Below are 17951 nucleotides of genomic sequence, written 5' to 3' on the forward strand. Positions count from 1 at the left end.
CCTGAGCCAAAAATTTTGAGTGTATGTTATTAATTTAGATTTTGTTTTTCTGGTCCCTTAGGCTGTAGGGAAAATCCTCTCTGGTTTAGCTCAATGTGGAGCCTGGGGCTGTTTTGACGAGTTCAACCGCATTGACGCCTCAGTGCTGTCTGTCATCTCATCCCAGATCCAAACAATCCGAAACGCTCTCATGCTGGACCTCAAGAGGTTTCAAGTGAGTTTGTTACTTGAATTTTATTCCAGAGCCACTCTTATAGTCAAATACTGAAAGATGATTGTTGTAATTATTTCAGGCTTTGAGTGTCTTGTTTTTTGTGATGTTTAGTTTGAAGGTCAAGAAATCAGTCTAGATAACCGCATTGGGATTTTCATCACAATGAACCCTGGTTATGCTGGGCGCACAGAACTTCCTGAGTCAGTGAAAGCTCTATTCAGACCAGTGGTAGTCATCGTGCCTGATCTGCAGCAGATCTGTGAGATCATGCTCTTCTCTGAAGGCTTCCTTATGGCTAAGGTGGGGACTCCTTCTATGTGAAAATGAGGGCTGGGCTGTCAGTAGATTAAATGGTGAGTTCAACCAAAAAATGAAAATTCTGTCATCAATTTATCTCCCTCATGTTGTTCCAAACCATAAGACTTTCGTTCATCTTTAAAACACAAAAGAAGACCTGAGAGATTACTGCCCCTCATTTTGAAAGTCCATGCAACCAAAACTTAAGTGACTCCAGAACTCTTCGAAAAGGTTTTATTAAAAATATCCTCATTGGTGTTTTGAAGATGGGTTTGAAACGACATGAAAGTGAAATTGAATTTTCAGAATTTTCATTTTTTGGGTGAGCTGTTCCTTTAAAATATATGTCTGTGTAAAGAAAAATATACAAATCTGTAATGTAAATATGTGTAAATGTTGGGTTTGACACTTTGTGTTGGAAATACAGTTGTTGAAAGCTGTTAAACATTTATATGGCTCAGTGACCACGACTTTTGAATTCTTCGAAAAAATGATTTTTGTAAGATGGTATAGCATCTCACAAAAAGCATCACTGATCAGACTAAAAAGCGAATAAATTATATTATTTAATTGTTTTAAATCAAAAACATTCACATGGACTTTAAAAAATGGTCCTCAGAGAGACGTTTTTTTTTTTTTTTTTTTTTTTGCTGTGTGTCAATAGGCAAACAAATAAAATGGTTTATTTACAGGTTTTGGCAAAAAAGATGACAGTGCTGTACAAACTAGCACGGGAGCAGCTGTCTAAACAGTCACACTATGACTTTGGGCTTAGAGCACTGAAGTCAGTGTTAGTAATGGCAGGGGAGCTGAAGAGAGGTTCACCTGATCTCAGTGAGGTATTGATCTCTCTGCATTATCCTCCAACCCACATTAATGAGCTGCCATCACAAATTTACTCCTATTTTCTTCTCTTCTTTCTCTTTCTCCTTTCTTTACTCCTATTAGGATGTTGTTTTAATGAGAGCTCTTAGAGATATGAACTTGCCCAAGTTTGTATTTGAGGATGTTCCTCTGTTTTTGGGCCTCATCTCGGATCTGTTCCCTGGGCTTGACTGCCCACGTGTACATTATCCCAGCTTTAATGACGCTGTAGAGGCCACCCTGCAGGAGAATAAGTATATGATGCTGCCTAGCCAGGTGATTCTTCCATTCAAAACTCATTTTCAAAGAATTGTAATTAATAGGCGTAATGATTCATAGCTAATTTGTGAATGTAGGTGGACAAAGTGGTGCAAATGTATGAGACCATGATGACCAGACACACAACCATGGTGGTTGGACCGACAGGAGGAGGGAAATCTGTGGTGATCAACACACTCTGCCAATCACAGACCAGGTCTTTGTCTACTCATAAATAACAATATATTCATACAATGGCTCATAACGGCATCACATCTATTTATGTCTAAAAATTCAGCTACATGTTCATAAAACAAAATGTTCTCTTAAGCAAATACACATAAGTGTTAAATTGTATCTGTAGGTTGGGCCTGCTGACCAAAATGTACTGCCTGAACCCTAAAGCGATGAGTGTGATTGAGCTATATGGGATCCTGGACCTAGTCACTCGAGATTGGACTGATGGGATACTGTCTAACATATTCCGTGACATCAATAAACCCACAGACAAAAAAGAAAGGAGGTGAAAATCATGGCTTAAAAATTCTTCTACATCTATTTTATATCAAAGGCATGATATAAAACAGAATTCTACCATGAATTTGGCTTGGCTTTACAGGTACATCCTCTTTGATGGAGATGTAGATGCTCTATGGGTGGAGAACATGAATTCAGTTATGGATGATAACAAGCTTCTCACGCTGGCTAATGGAGAGAGAATTCGTCTACAGAGCCACTGTGCTCTGCTCTTTGAGGTATCATGTAAACTCTTCATTTTATCAAAGGACAAGAACATCATGTAACTGTTGTAGACTTGCAAACATAAATGATGTATTTTAGGTTGGAGATCTGCAGTATGCCTCCCCTGCTACCGTTTCTCGTTGTGGAATGGTGTTTGTGGACCCCAAAAACCTTCGCTATGCTCCCTTCTGGGAAAAATGGGTTAACAGCAGAGCCCCCAAAGTAAATCTGTTCCTACTGTGCCCTTAATTAAGCCCAAAGTTAAATATATAAGATTATATTTTCAACATGCCTTTGCTGTGTCAACAGGAAAAGACAGAACTCCACAAACTGTTTGAAAAATATGTACCAAGTGCCATTGATATGATAGTAGATGGTATGGTTGATGGTAAACAGACAGAGAAACTGAAGACTGTGATCCCTCAGACGGATTTAAACATGGTGAGTGAGTCAGTAGAGACCTGAACAACACTACAGTGTAAGTAATCTCTGTAGCATGTAGCACAAACTCCTTTTTTCCTGTAGGTGATGCAGTTGACTGTGATGCTGGATTCTCTGCTGGAGAACGAGGACTTCATTTCTGAGGAGCTGGAGTGTTATTTTCTGGAGGCACTCTACTGTTCGCTGGGGGCTTCTCTCCTGGATAAAGGCCGACAGAAGTTTGATGATTTTATCAAAAAGTTGTGCTCTCTGAACACTGTTCATGATGAGAAGGTGCTTGCTGGCCCTGGACAAATTCCAGGTGAGGTGGAAGCAGGGTCCAAAATTGACTTATTGCCATACCTGGCAATGACAGTGGATTGAGAAAATATAAGTATTTTTAATGCACATGAAACTGGATACATAATTTTATAAAAATGACAAACAACACAGGTCATTGTGTAACTAGTAACCCTATATACAAGATCAGCCAGTTCCCATTTTTCATATAAATATTTTTTGTAATTAAATTAAATTAAATTATTGTAATTATTAAAAGAAATGCTTCTTCTTTTGCAGTTTACTTGCCAACTCTCTATGATTTTCATTTTGATGGAACCCAAAAGAAGTGGGTTCCCTGGAGCTCCATGGTATCAAAATACGTTCATAACCCTGATATGAAATTCATCGACATCCTTGGTAAAGCAGCTTATTTCTTCTTCTTGCTCCTTCTTTGTATTGCTGTCCCTTCCTCTCCAACCTTTTCCTTTCTCTCTACTAATCTACTCATCTAGTTATTTTTATTCTGTATTCTTCACCAATAAAAGCTTATTTTATCCGTTGTTCTCTATCAGTCCCGACAGTGGACACAACTCGTGCTAACTGGCTGTTGGAACAGATGGTGAAGGTGAAAAGGCCAGTGGTGCTAGTTGGAGAGTCTGGCACCTCTAAAACAGCCACCATACAGAACTTCCTGAGTAATCTCAATACAGATACAACTGTACGTCCATTGTTGTGAATATCAGTGAAGCTGCTTCTGTAAATGTAAACTATAAATGAATGCAGTCCATTTGGACTTCACACACGGAATAACAATATGCACCTTTTGCCAGATAATGATGACCATTAGTTTCTCGTCGAGAACAACATCTATGGACCTGCAGAGGACTCTGGAGGCAAGTGTTGAAAAGAGAACCAAAGACACGTATGGTCCTCCAATGGGAAAAAGGCTCCTTGTCTTTATGGATGACCTCAACATGCCAAGGGTAAGAATGGATTTATACTGTAGGTCATATCAAAGACTGACCCTTCACCTCACGGCTCATCATGGATTCACGTCTGTTTGATCTCAGGTGGATGAATATGGCACTCAGCAGCCTATTGCTCTTCTAAAGCTGCTGTTGGACAGGGGTGGAATGTATGACAGAGGAAAGGAACTTAACTATAAACTCATAAAAGACTTGGGCTTCATTGCAGCCATGGGGAAGGCAGGGGGTGGTAGGAATGAGGTGGACCCTCGATTCATCTCTCTTTTCAGTGTGTTCAACATCCCCTTCCCGGAGGAAGAGTCCCTGCACCTCATCTACTCCTCTATACTTAAAGGACACACCAAGGTGCGCAAAATAATTAAACTCCCCATATCAGAACAAATGCCATTTGCTTTCATGATTTCATACAAAAATCTCTATTTTAGGCCTGTGACGACACAATCATATATCAATAAATTGCAGTGCTTTTTCACTCGTATTGTGTTGATAGTTTGAATCGTTGTATTAGTATTTTTTGCCAGCCCTATGTTTATTCATGATTGAAATTAATCAGAATTATTGTTCTTGTATTTTAAAGCCCTTTGAGGAATGCATCCAAAACATGTGTGACAAGTTGACCTTTTGTACTCTGGAATTGTACAAAACCATAATTAAGGACCTACCGCCAACACCTTCTAAGTTCCACTACATCTTTAACCTGCGAGATCTCTCCAGAGTCTACCATGGCTTGACAATGACCAATCCTGAAAGGTTAAGAGTTTCATCATTCAGATGAATTAGAAAGGACAGAGAAAGTACATTTTAGTTTGAAATATTGAAGTGCCAGGTGGCCAGGGCCCACTAAGTGCTTTAGCGAACTTCAAAGGCATCTACAGGATGACTTAAAATCATTTAAATTAATATATTATTATTAATACAACTCTTTTTAATAGTATTATTAATATATTGAAACAATCTAAAATCTTAAATAAAATGCTAAAAAAAAAAAACAACAACAAAAAAACAACAACATACAATCAAGATGTAAACTGAAATCATATTTCTTTTTCCCTTCAAAAACTATTGTTTTTATCTGGAATTACAAAATGAATTGTGGTTTTATAATTTACCTATATCGACATTCCCAGTTTCTGTTCATAATATATTATAGTTAATAGATATATTTATGTTAATATTATAATGTGATATAATCAAAAAAGTTTACCACTCTATGATATGCAATACTCTATACCACTATGCTCCATATTGCATCCCTCATTCAGTGTCTTTTATGACCAGTTTGTGTCATGTTTATTTTAATAATAAGTATATGTTTTGCTCTCATTTAACTCCAGGTTCTGTACAGTCACCCAGTTTGTACGTGTATGGAGGAATGAATGCTTAAGAGTCTTCCATGACAGACTTATCAATGAAACTGACAAAGTCACGGTATGCTTGCTTCCAAGTAGCATGTTACAAAAGCCTGCAATTGTCTCCATCTTAAACTACACACTTATCGCCTCATGTCCTGGCTTTTCTCTCTACAGGTCCAGGGGCATATAAAGAATCTGATTGAAGAGCACTTCAGATCAGACCTCGATTCAGCCATGAGAGACCCCATTCTGTTTGGAGATTACAGAACAGCTCTTAAGTCTGAGCCAAGAGTTTATGAGGATATACTGGACTATGATGCATCCAAAGCTCTGTTTCAGGTGCATAGATGTCTTGATGTTCCATTTACATTCATGCTCTTGATAAATATTTTATCCAAAGAAGCATGCATTGCATTCAAGCTATTCATTTTTTTCCAATTCATGCATTAAATGGAAATGCACTTTCCAAAGCAGAAATCAGTATATCTGAAAAATGAACAACCTTGGCAGTCTGAAGCTTTTATTATTATGCTTTTCATACTCGTTTTTTTTCTTTTTTTTCTTTTATTTGACCCCTATAGGAGATCCTGGAGGAGTATAATGAAAATAAGACCAGAATGAACTTGGTGCTGTTTGATGATGCTCTTGAACACCTGACTGTCATCCATCGCATCATCAGAATGGACCGTAGTCATGCATTGCTGGTTGGCGTAGGTGGTTCAGGGAAACAATCTCTTACAAAACTGGCTGCCTTCACTGCAGGATTTGAGGTAATTTGTTGTTTTTCATATTCTATATGTAATATTTCCTGTATTTTTTTCTACTTTTATATATTTTATCCATCCCCTTCATTCTTTCTAAATTGGTAATTTAGGAATAGTCTGAATCCTTTATGCTGTTTGTTTATAGGTGTTTGAAATTGTGCTTAGTAGAGGGTACTCAGAGACTAACTTTCGTGAGGATCTGAAAACTCTGTACCTTAAATTGGGTATAGAGAATAAGAAAATGGTCTTCCTGTTCACTGATGCTCATGTGGCTGAGGAAGGTTTTCTGGAGCTCATCAACAACATGCTTACATCAGGTATATAAAACAACTGACGTAATGAAGTCTAATAAGGTAATAATACAGTACACATTTGTAAATGAATCTATTTAGTTTCAATTCCTTGTATAACATGTTAATATGAACAAATCATGTCACAGGTTTATGGACTGTATTAAAAAGAGATAACAGCATTTTCTTTGTGTTGTCAGGGATGGTTCCAGCACTGTTCGCTGATGACGAGAAAGAATCAGTCCTAAACCAGCTGCGAGATGAGGCTGTAAAAACCGGCTATGGTCCATCAAAAGAGAGTGTATGGCAATACTTTGTCAACAAGAGTGCCAACAACCTGCATATAGTGTTGGCCATGTCCCCTGTAGGAGACACTCTCAGAACACGCTGCAGGAATTTCCCAGGTCATTGAGCAATGCATCAAAAATTAGTTTGTTAGGTTTTACTCCTACTTCCTTGATTTCCGAGTTTTATTTGTTGTTTGATTTTGTGTGTGTGTTTTTGTACATCAGGGTTGGTTAATAATGCAAACATAGACTGGTTCTCCCCATGGCCTCTTCAGGCTCTACACGCAGTGGCCAAGTCCTTCTTGGGTATGTGTTAACTAGGGATTTTTATAGATTATTGTTTACTAACCCTGTACATGCATATATTGCAACAATGCATACTCATTCATGCTAGTTTAAGTATCGTGTCTCATTTCAGGTGAGAGTCCAATGATCCCAGAGTGTCATTCAGAGGCAGTGATTGCTCACGTGTGCATGGTGCATGGCTCTGTAGGCGAGTATAGTAAACTGTTCCAGCAGACACTACGTCGCAGCAACTACGTCACCCCTAAAAACTTTCTGGACTTCATTAGCACCTACTCCAACCTACTGGAGGACAAAGATAAATACATACTGGGTAAGACCAATTTCTTTTGAACTGTTTGGGAACATTTATTTATGATTTTGAAATGATGAACTGTATCTGCATCAGTGTTGTTATCATCATTAGCCAAAACTAAATCTAAAATAAAATAAAATATAAATATTAGATGAAAAACTTCAACTAAACAAAAATTTGAAATAAAAAATGAAATTAAAATAAATTAACAAATTAAAATAGAAAAACAATAAAATTGGCAAAAGCACATAACAAAATAATAATAATAAAAAAAAATAATTAAATTAAAACGAAAACTGAAAATTACAAAAATTAGAAGCTAATTCAAAATATTAATAAAAACTATAATGGTATATATAATCCTAGAATAACACTGATCTGTATGCATTTTCCAGCACAATATAAACGCCTAGAAGGGGGTTTGGATAAGCTGAAGGAGGCAAGTGGACAGCTAGCAGAGCTCAACATCAAACTAGCTGAGCAGAAAGTGGTGCTGGCAGAGAAGACTTCAGCCTGTGAGATCCTTCTAGAAGAGATCTGCTCTAATACTGCTGTTGGTTAGTACAACATCACATACAAGAATTTCTGAAGTAAAACGATGGGTATTAATATCAAGTTGGTTTTTATTTGTCTTACAAATGTGTTCATATGTCACCTATTTATTAAAACAATGTAAAAAGTAGGAAAAGAAAGGATGTTCCATATTGAAATGAGCAAACACTCTATTAAACAGCAACTGCTAAAAATAGATGGTAAACTTTGTCTCTTTCAGCGGAGGAGAAAAAAGCCCTGGCGGAGGAGAAGGCTAAAGAGATAGAGGAGCAGAATAAGGTGATAGTGGTGGAGAAGAAGATGCCGAGAGCTCTCTAGCTGAGGCTCTTCCTGCTTTAGAAGCCGCTCGCATGGCCCTGCAAGACCTGGACAAATCTGATGTCACGGAAATCAGGTGGCCACTCTGCTTGTAGACTGTAATATTTTTTTCTCTGTTGCTGGCTCCGGAGCAGGGTTAGCACTGCTTTTGCGGTGTTAACCCCTCATTGCGGTGCAAAACTTATACAGTGTGAAACAATAAAACGTTGGAATGTTACTAGATGCTTAACCGATAACCAATAGCCTGCCTCGTATTCACTTGCTTTGGACAGTCATGGTTTCACACTGTTTGTGTAAACAGTAGTTTTAGCATTTGAGAAATATATAATATGCATTCGGCAATATATAATATGAGGATGGACAATGCTAGAGCCCTTATGTAAGCACTGACACTGCAAATATGCAAATAAGGATGTTAACCCAGGGTTTAGGAATGTACGGTGTGAAACCAGGAATAATTGTTAAAGGGATTGTTCACCCAAAAATTCAAAATTCTGCCATTAATTACTCACCCTCACGTCGTTCCAAACCTGTAAGAGTTTGTTCAACTTTGGAACACAACTGAAAATGAGCTCTCAGATTTCATCAAAAAGATCTTCATTTGAGTTCTGAAGATGAACAAAAGTCTTGCGGGTGTGGAACGACATGAGGGTGAGTAAATGATGACAAAATTTTCATTTTTGGATGAACTAACCCTTTAACCCTGGGTAAATAGTGAGCAATGTGAAATGTGAATCAAGATAACCCACAATTCTGTTTACCTGGGGTTTATAATGACCCAGGGTAAACAGTTTCAAGTGTGAAAGCCCTTATGTGGTTTTCTCAGTGATCCTCAGATAATTCTCTTTTTTTTTTTTTTAGGAAAAGAAAATTAATGGTAATGGTTATTAATTTATGGTTCTGTGCTCTTCGTTTATTTATCTCCTCCACCCTCTTGTTATGGCATTGTAGAACCTTCGCCAAGCCACCCAAACAGGTGCAGGTTGTGTGCGAGTGCATCCTAGTGATACGGGGCTATAAAGAGATCAGCTGGAAGACAGCCAAGGGCATGATGTCAGAGGGCAACTTCCTGCGTCTGCTTATGGAGATGGACTGTGACTCAATCAGTGCCAATCAAGTGAAGACTGTCAAAGGTAAACCAACATCCATAAACTCATCTTCTTAATGCTTTTCTGTGATCACAGTGCCTTGAAGCAACTTATGAAGTATCTAGCTCCTCAACGTAAACCCACTCATGGAAATTCTAATGATCTATAGTATTGCCTCCACCTTATCATATTGTATATCCAGCCTACCTAAGGAACCTCAACACCAGTTTGGAGGAGATGCAAGCCATCAGTAAAGCTGGTTCTGGCATGCTAAGGTTCGTGGAGGCAGTCATGGGCTACTGTGAAGTCGCCAGAGACATCAAACCTAAGCGAGAGAAGGTATGATATTCTTATATAATAGAGACTTTAAATAAATTAATTCATTTACATTTATTTGATCTTATTTAAGAAGATGAGCTGAAATTAAATCAAGAATTACATTTAAAGGTAGCTCGTCTGGAGAGGAATTTCTTCCAGAGCAAACGTGAGCTGGAGCGAATCCAGAATGAGCTCAGTGCCATCCAGAAAGAGCTTGGAGCTCTTGGAGAGAAATATGAGGCTGCCATGACAGAAAAGCAACTTCTGCAGGATGAGGCCGAGGTTATGGAGAGAAGACTCATTGCTGCAGACAAACTTATCTCAGGCCTGGGATCAGAGAATAAGCGGTCAGTTGACTTATTAAAACCTGTGCCAAAAACCTTTGCTTGAATATGAATGACTGATCATCACCAAGATGAATGACATTTTAGCAATATTTTAATGTCTTGTATGTCTATCTACAAATAGCTGGACGGAGGACCTGGAGGAGCTGAAGCAGCGGCGGGTACGTCTTCTGGGAGACTGTCTGATCTGCGCTGCATTCCTCAGCTATGAGGGAGCATTCAGCTGGGACTTCCGCAATGAAATGATTTATGAGGTGTGGCAGGCAGATGTTCTGGAGAGAGGTATTCCTCTAAGCCAGCCTTTCAGAATAGAAAACCTGCTCACGGATGAGGTGGAGATCAGCCGGTGAGTCATTAAAGCATGTGTAGAAGAATGAATATTATATGTTTGTTTATGGGGGAAAAAAACTCGGTGCATTCTATTAGATGGGGATCTGAAGGCCTTCCTCCAGATGAACTTTCAGTGCAGAATGGCATCCTGACCACCAGATCCAGCCGCTTCCCCTTGTGCATTGACCCCCAGCAGCAAGCCCTCAACTGGGTCAAAAAGAAGGAGGAGAAGAACAATCTGAAGGTTTCACTTAATTCCATCACTTTAGTCTGAACAAAGTTTATCTGTTATCAATCTTGGACTGTTTTATTTACTATAAAAGTTTGCAACTTTTCTGATTTGCAGATCTCGTCATTCAATGACCCAGACTTCTTGAAGGGGCTGGAGTTGGCCATTAAGTATGGTTTCCCCTTCCTGTTCCAAGATGTGGATGAATATATTGATCCAGTTATTGACAATGTCCTTGAGAAGAATGTAAAAGGGGCAGAGGGACGCCAGGTTGTCGTACTTGGTGATAAGGAAGTTGACTATGATCCCAACTTCAAGCTTTACCTCAATACCAAACTTGCAAACCCCAAGTTTTCTCCTGCTATATTTGGGAAGGCCATGGTTATCAATTACACAGGTGAGAGCAAACTTCATGCGATACACACCGATTTACGCCCATTCACAACAGGTCACGATGCAAATGGAAGTGTACAGCATTCACAGTTTATTAATATATTCAGACATAGTCCAATGCCAATTTTTTGATAGTTATCAAAAATAAGCATTTTTTCTAACTTTGAGGTGAATATGCATTCAATTTGCGATTTTCATATAATCATTTAATCTTTCTGTTAAAACTGTTTTTCAGTAACCCTGAAGGGCCTAGAAGACCAGCTGCTGAGTGTTATCGTGGGATTTGAGCGGAAGGAGCTGGAAGAGCAGAGAGAGCGGCTTATTCAAGAGACTAGTGAGAACAAACGTTTGCTGAAAGACCTGGAGGACTCACTGCTGAGAGAGTTGGCCACCTCCGCTGGAAACATGCTGGATAATGTAGAACTGATACAGACTCTGGAGGAAACCAAGTCCAAAGCCAGTGAGGTCAGTTCACTGCACACTACACACATGTATAATGGCCTACTACTTATTTCATAAGTATTTATCACAGAACCTCACTACCATTCAAAGGTTCAGCGTTGGTAAGATTTGTTTTAATGTTTTTGAAAGAAGTATCTTATGCTCACCAAGGCTGCATTTATTTGATCAAACATACACTTAAAAACTGTAATATTGCCAAATATTATTACAATTTAAAAGAACATTCATATTTCATATTTAAATATATTTTTAAATGTAGTGTATTTCTGTGATGGAAAAGCTGAATTTTAACAGCCATAACTCCAGTATGCTGGTTTGGTGCTTAAGAAACATTTCTTATTATTATCAATGTTGAACACAGTTGTGCTGCTTAATGTAAAAGGCTTTACTGTCACTTGAATTTAATGCATCTTTGCTGAATAAAAGTATTAATTTCTTTTAAAAAAGCATAAACCTTTGAATGGCAGTGTACATACTGATTAATGAAACTTAACAGGATATTCAGTTTACGGTTTTACATTCATTATTTGACTCCAACAGGTGTTCGACAAACTGAAGCTGGCAGAAAAGACATCCATTGATATTGACACACTGAGAGACGGCTACCGTCTGGCTGCCAAGAGGGGGGCTGTCCTGTTCTTTGTGTTGGCTGAGATGGCTCTGGTCAATAGCATGTATCAGTATTCACTTGCTTCCTTCTTAGAGGTGTTTGACCTCTCACTGTCCAAGTCTCTACTCAGCACAAACCTGCCCGACAGATTGAAGAGCATCATGGACACACTTACACAGAATGTCTATAACTATGGCTGTACTGGTAAGCCTGTTAAACATTTAAAGTCTAATGGATTCTGATCATGGGAGTTTTAATAAACTATTTTTAACATAATTTACTGCTAAACTTCATGCCATCAGATTAAGACATTTTATAGTCCATGAACATTAGCAGCTAGTGATGACAGGAAAAAGTTTAGATGAAATCACTGTTGTTTCTTCAACGGATTGTATCCAAACTTCTTTTTGCTTTGTTGTTTAGGTCTGTTTGAAAGACACAAACTTCTCTTCTCGTTCAACATGACTATTAAGATTGAGCAGGCAGATGGCCGAGCACCCCAGGATGAACTCGAGTTCTTCCTCAAAGGTAGGAGCTTCAGGAAAACTTGTCTCCCACTCTTTTTCTCTTTTGCAATATAAACATGCACAGCAATGCACATATACACCCAATCGTCTTCCTCTCTCCAGGTAACCTCTCTCTGGAGAAGAGCAAACGCAAGAAGCTGTGCGACTGGCTGCCTGATCAGGGCTGGGAGGATATAGTGCGCCTTATGGAACTCTTTCCAAATGAATTTGGAACTTTAGCTGATGATATAGAAAAGAATCCTGAGGAATGGAAGAAAGTAAGTGGCAGAAATCATCAAACACACACCAGATGAACCTAGGGTGAGATAATATATATCACTTATGGAGTCCCATCCATAATGACTTTCTGTTTCTACCACAGTGGTATGACTTGGATGCTCCAGAGCAGGCTTCCTTCCCCATGAAGTACAAGGACAACCTTACTCCCTTCCAGAAGCTTCTGCTGATCCGCTGCTTCAGGCTGGACAGAGTCTATCGTGCCGTCAGTGATTACGTCACGCATACCATGGGAGAGACGTAAGATGAAAAATTAAAATTACTTAAGGATTTTATAAAACAGCAACATATTACAAACAGATCATGTAACCACAGGGGAGTACATATTTAATTAATTATTATTAAAACTATTCTATGGATACAAATTCAAATTTTGATTTTGTGGATTTTTCTATTTAAAAAAAATAATGTTGATTAAGAATTGAACACATAGGGTTTTATTTTAATAATTATATTTGAGTAATAATTGTCAGAAAATTGCATTATGCAAAAGTACACCTCTAGTAAGGACTACAGAGGGAAAATGACATCTAAAAGCTGGAATACACTACACATTTTTCAAAATCCAAACAGTATGGAACAGTAAACAAGTAAGAAAAAATATGCATCGTACACTTGCAGACTTGTAATATGATTATAGAGACAAACTGGGCATCATACACTAAAGGACTGAGGATTACGCACAACCACACTTTAAATTTGTTCCCAACACAACAAACTCATGCAGAAATGTGCTTAGTTGCTAGAAGACGCATGACAAATGAAAACAATATGTGTTCTAAAACTATTCAAAATATCAAACATGTTTTTATAGATTGAATCATAGTCTGTGCCCATCCAACTCCAACTTCCCAAAATCTACACATTGGCTCTGACTTTCAGCAACTAGCATTGACTCCTTCACACTGCAAATCGGGACAAATATTTGTGCAAATGTCTTGTAGTGTATTCCAACCTGAATGTTCATATAATAAAAGTCCAAGCTTTTTAATGTCAGACAATCAGAAACAATAGCAATCTTTCTCTTTGTCACTTCTGCACTTTGTCACTCAGATACGTACAGCCCCCCGTGATCAGTTTTGAAGCCATCTTTGACCAGAGCTCCCCAAACTCCCCCATTGTGTTTATTCTGAGTCCAGGCACAGAACCAGCCAATGATCTGATGAAATTAGCCAAGCGCTCTGGCTTTGGGGCCAACAGACTCAAATTTCTTGCCATGGGGCAGGGACAGGAGAAGGTAAATGTGCACAGACACAAAAACACAGTCTAGAGTATATGCTACAGTTCTCATGACCGTTATCATTTTTGACACCAGTACAGTGCACTGCAGTGGGGCATTGTATCTTGACCACCACCAATATTATAACAGACAAATTTGAGAAATCTACCCTTCAACTCTACAAGACAGTATGTAAAAAATATAACATTTCTATTTAAGGTTGCATTGCAGCTGTTGGATACCGCAGTGGCACGAGGGCAGTGGCTGATGCTTCAAAACTGTCACCTTTTAGTGAAATGGCTGAAGGATCTAGAGAAAGCACTGGAAAGAATCACTAAACCCCACCCAGACTTCCGTCTGTGGCTCACTACAGATCCCATTAAAGACTTCCCTATCGGCATCCTGCAGAAATCCCTCAAGGTCAGGACACATTTAATGTGTGACATTTAATATGTGAATATTTATTTCCATGTTAACTAATTTTTCTCATGTCGCCTTCAGGTTGTAACAGAACCTCCAAATGGGCTGAAGCTGAACATGAGGGCGACATATTTTAAGATCCCTCATGATAAGCTCATGGGCTGTGCTCACCCAGCCTTTCGCAGTCTGGTTTATGTGCTGGCCTTCTTCCATGCTGTGGTGCAGGAAAGACGCAAGTACGGCAAGATCGGTTGGAATGTGCCTTATGATTTCAATGAGTCCGACTTCCTGGTAAGTTTGCTCTAATCCGAAGGTCCTTAAAGGTAGTGTTCAGGTAGTATTGTCAAGCCTGAAACACTTTATTTTGCATTTTGATCATGTAGTTTCATGTCTCTCAGGTGTGTATGGAAATCTTGGACACCTACCTGACCAAAGCCCAAACTCAAGGAGATGCCGCGATACCATGGGGAAGTCTCAAATACCTAATTGGAGAGGTAAATATCACATTAAGTTAATCTTGTCATTTTATAGGGTGACTGCAGAAAATTAATCAAAAGTAACAGTAAAGACATTTATAATGATACAAAAGATTTCTATTGAAAAGAAATGCTGTTCTTTATTCAAAGAATCCTGAAAAAAATGATCATAGTTTCTACAAAAAGATTAAGCAGCACAACTGTTTTCAACAATATAAAAATAAGAAATATTTCTTGAGTGCCAGTAAACATATTAGAATGATTTCTGAAGGATTGTGTGGCACTGAAAATTGGAGAAATGGCTGCTGAAAATTCAACTTTGCCATTATAGGAATAAATTACATTTTAAAATATATTAAAATAGAAAATAGTTATTTTAAAATGTAACAATATTTCACAATATTACTGTTTTACTATATTTTTGATCAAATAAATGCAGCCTGAATGAGCATAAGAGACTTATTTCAAAAACATTAAAAAAAAATATATAATATATAATTTCAAATACCTCTTGCAGGTGATGTATGGTGGCAGGGCTATTGACAGCTTTGATCGTAGGATCCTCACAGTTTACATGGATGAGTATCTGGGTGACTTCATCTTTGACACCTTCCAGCCCTTCCACTTCTTTCACAATAAAGATGTGGACTACAAGATCCCACCACAGGGACCCAAGCAGGTTTATGTTGGTACGTTGCTGCTTAGAATCCAGCATCAGAAAGACTCTGATTTTAATGTGACAGACACTTAAACTCTCCATGTTTTGCAGATGAGATAGAGTCGCTGCCTCTTGCTAACACGGCAGAGGTGTTTGGTTTACACCCTAATGCTGAGATCGGATACTACACACAGGCTGCTCGAGACATGTGGACTCATCTTATTGAGCTACAACCTCAGACAGGTACCTGATTTATAGTACTTTATATTATTGAAATATAGGGATGTCCCGAGCCGATCTCAAGGATCAGCTTTGTGGCCAATTAAACATTTAAGTGATCGGTATCGGCAATCCTAAGCCAGATCCTTTATTTTACGTCAGCTATCATGCAGGTGTCGTGCAGTAGGTGGTAGTATGCACCTTCAAGTGGATTTGTCAACTGTCATTAAAAGGAAAAGAAGCTCCTCAAATGTGCGTGCATGAGAACTATTCTAGCACGTCACACGCACGTTCAAGCTTCCATGTTTAGCATATTTGATGCACACTTTTGTAAGGAATCACTCGAAAGTCATTTATAGTCGTGTATTTTTATCTGCCATCAGACTATCTGAGATGTCATTGCCATAACGCATTGCTATGGGATGCGTCTTGCTTTGGACTTGACTAACGGACTGGCATTCTGACTTCGCGAGCTTCATGCTTTCTAACCTTACCTCCACTATTTTTTTTTTCTTCTTGTTGCAATTATTCTGCTTATTGTACATATAAAATACAAGAAGTATATCAGTAGTCCCATATTCCTAATTGTGACCACACGTTTACATCTACTGTACCGATATCTACTAAAAACAACTTTTAAAAAGGTGCAAACATTCATTGATGCTCCAGAAAGAAACACGATGAATTAGGAGCCAGGGGGTGAAAACTTTTGAACAGGATGAAGATGCGTACATTTTTCTTTTTTTGTTGCATTGTGTTTCCTTCTGGAGCATCAGTCAGTGTTTTCACCTTTTGTAATATTTGATACATATATACAAATGTATATATATATATATGTATATATATATACACTATATTGCCAAAAGTTTTGGGACGCCTGCCTTTATGTGCACATGAACTTTAATGACATCCCATTCTTAATCTGTAGGGTTTAATATGGAGTTGGCCCACACTTTGCAGCTATAACAGCCTCAACTCTTCTGGGAAGGCTTTCCACAAGGTTTAGGAGTGTGTTTATGGGAATGTTTGACCATTTTTTTAGAAGCGCACTGATGTTGGCGAGAAGGCCTGGCTCGCAGTCTCCGCTCTAATTCATCCCAAAGGTGTTCTATTGGGTTGAGGTCAGGACTCTGTGCAGGCCAGTCAAGTTCTTCCACACCAAACTCGCTCATCCATGTCTTTATGGACCTTGCTTTGTGCACTGGTGCGCAGTCATGTTGGAACAGAAACTGTTCCCACGAAGTTGGGAGCATGAAATCGTCCAAAATGTCTTGGTATGCTGAAGCATTAAGGATTCCTTTCACTGGAACTAAGGGTAGAAGCCCAACCCCTGAAAAACAACCCCACACCATAATCCCCCCTCCACCAAACTTTACACTTGGCACAATGTAGTCAGGCAAGTACCGTTCTCCTGGCAACCGCCAAACCCAGACTCGTCCATTGGATTGCCAGACAGAGAAACATGATTCGTCACTCCAGAGAACACGTCTCCACTGCTCTAGAGTCCAGTGGCGGCGTGCTTTACACCACTGCATCCGACACTTTGCATTGAGCTTGGTGATGTAAGGCTTGGATGCAGCTGCTCGGCCATGGAAACCCATTCCATGAAGCTCTCTACGCACTGTTCTTGAGCTAATCTGAAGGCCAGACGAAGTTTGGAGGTCTGTAGCTACTGACTCTGCAGAAAGTTAGCAACTTCTGCGCACTGTGCGCCTTAGCATGCGCTGACCCCGCTATTTTACATGGCCTACCACTTCGTGGCTGAGTTGCTGTTGTTCCCAATTGCTTCCACTTTGTTATAATACCACTAACAGTTGACCGTGGAATATTTAGTAGTGAGGAAATTTCACGAATGGACTTATTACACAGGTGGCAACCTATCACGGTACCACGTTTGAATTCACTGAGCTCCTGAGAGCAACCCATTCTTTCGCAAATGTTTTTAGAAGCAGTCTGCATGCCTAGGTGCTTGATTTTATACACCTGTGGCCATGGAAATGATTGGAACACCTGAATTCAACGATTTGGAGGGGTGTCCCAATACTTTTGGCAATATAGTGTATATACTGTATATATAGCATATCAGTCGTCTGTTGTTTTTCTTTATTTTAAATACATTTATTGCTATGTATAGGCGACTCTGGCAGTGGCATTAGTAG

At 38.9% G+C, this 17951-nt stretch overlaps 1 protein-coding gene across 1 annotated transcript in view; it reads left to right on the plus strand.

Moving 5' to 3' along the window:
- dnah10 (dynein axonemal heavy chain 10) overlaps nucleotides 1-17951 on the plus strand; it is a 40820-nt gene that overhangs the window by 21070 nt on the left and 1799 nt on the right. Inside the window, 43 exon segments of the mRNA XM_051895376.1 lie at nucleotides 62-214; nucleotides 326-514; nucleotides 1204-1350; nucleotides 1460-1651; nucleotides 1732-1850; nucleotides 1998-2156; nucleotides 2253-2388; nucleotides 2474-2596; nucleotides 2684-2815; nucleotides 2900-3116; nucleotides 3374-3493; nucleotides 3649-3794; nucleotides 3907-4059; nucleotides 4147-4407; nucleotides 4640-4812; nucleotides 5397-5490; nucleotides 5589-5753; nucleotides 5996-6184; nucleotides 6324-6495; nucleotides 6669-6872; nucleotides 6981-7061; nucleotides 7174-7371; nucleotides 7749-7910; nucleotides 8126-8200; nucleotides 8203-8299; nucleotides 9175-9356; nucleotides 9514-9650; nucleotides 9759-9976; nucleotides 10098-10319; nucleotides 10400-10547; nucleotides 10650-10929; nucleotides 11161-11390; nucleotides 11928-12201; nucleotides 12421-12525; nucleotides 12627-12781; nucleotides 12886-13040; nucleotides 13854-14037; nucleotides 14239-14439; nucleotides 14521-14730; nucleotides 14838-14933; nucleotides 15433-15604; nucleotides 15685-15816; nucleotides 17927-17951. The exon segment at nucleotides 17927-17951 is cut by the window's right edge and continues 187 nt beyond it. Coding sequence (XP_051751336.1) covers nucleotides 62-214; nucleotides 326-514; nucleotides 1204-1350; nucleotides 1460-1651; nucleotides 1732-1850; nucleotides 1998-2156; nucleotides 2253-2388; nucleotides 2474-2596; nucleotides 2684-2815; nucleotides 2900-3116; nucleotides 3374-3493; nucleotides 3649-3794; nucleotides 3907-4059; nucleotides 4147-4407; nucleotides 4640-4812; nucleotides 5397-5490; nucleotides 5589-5753; nucleotides 5996-6184; nucleotides 6324-6495; nucleotides 6669-6872; nucleotides 6981-7061; nucleotides 7174-7371; nucleotides 7749-7910; nucleotides 8126-8200; nucleotides 8203-8299; nucleotides 9175-9356; nucleotides 9514-9650; nucleotides 9759-9976; nucleotides 10098-10319; nucleotides 10400-10547; nucleotides 10650-10929; nucleotides 11161-11390; nucleotides 11928-12201; nucleotides 12421-12525; nucleotides 12627-12781; nucleotides 12886-13040; nucleotides 13854-14037; nucleotides 14239-14439; nucleotides 14521-14730; nucleotides 14838-14933; nucleotides 15433-15604; nucleotides 15685-15816; nucleotides 17927-17951 — 6983 coding nt within the window.

The sequence above is a fragment of the Ctenopharyngodon idella genome, chromosome 5 (assembly GCF_019924925.1).
Source record: "Ctenopharyngodon idella isolate HZGC_01 chromosome 5, HZGC01, whole genome shotgun sequence".
Lineage (NCBI taxonomy): Eukaryota > Metazoa > Chordata > Actinopteri > Cypriniformes > Xenocyprididae > Ctenopharyngodon > Ctenopharyngodon idella.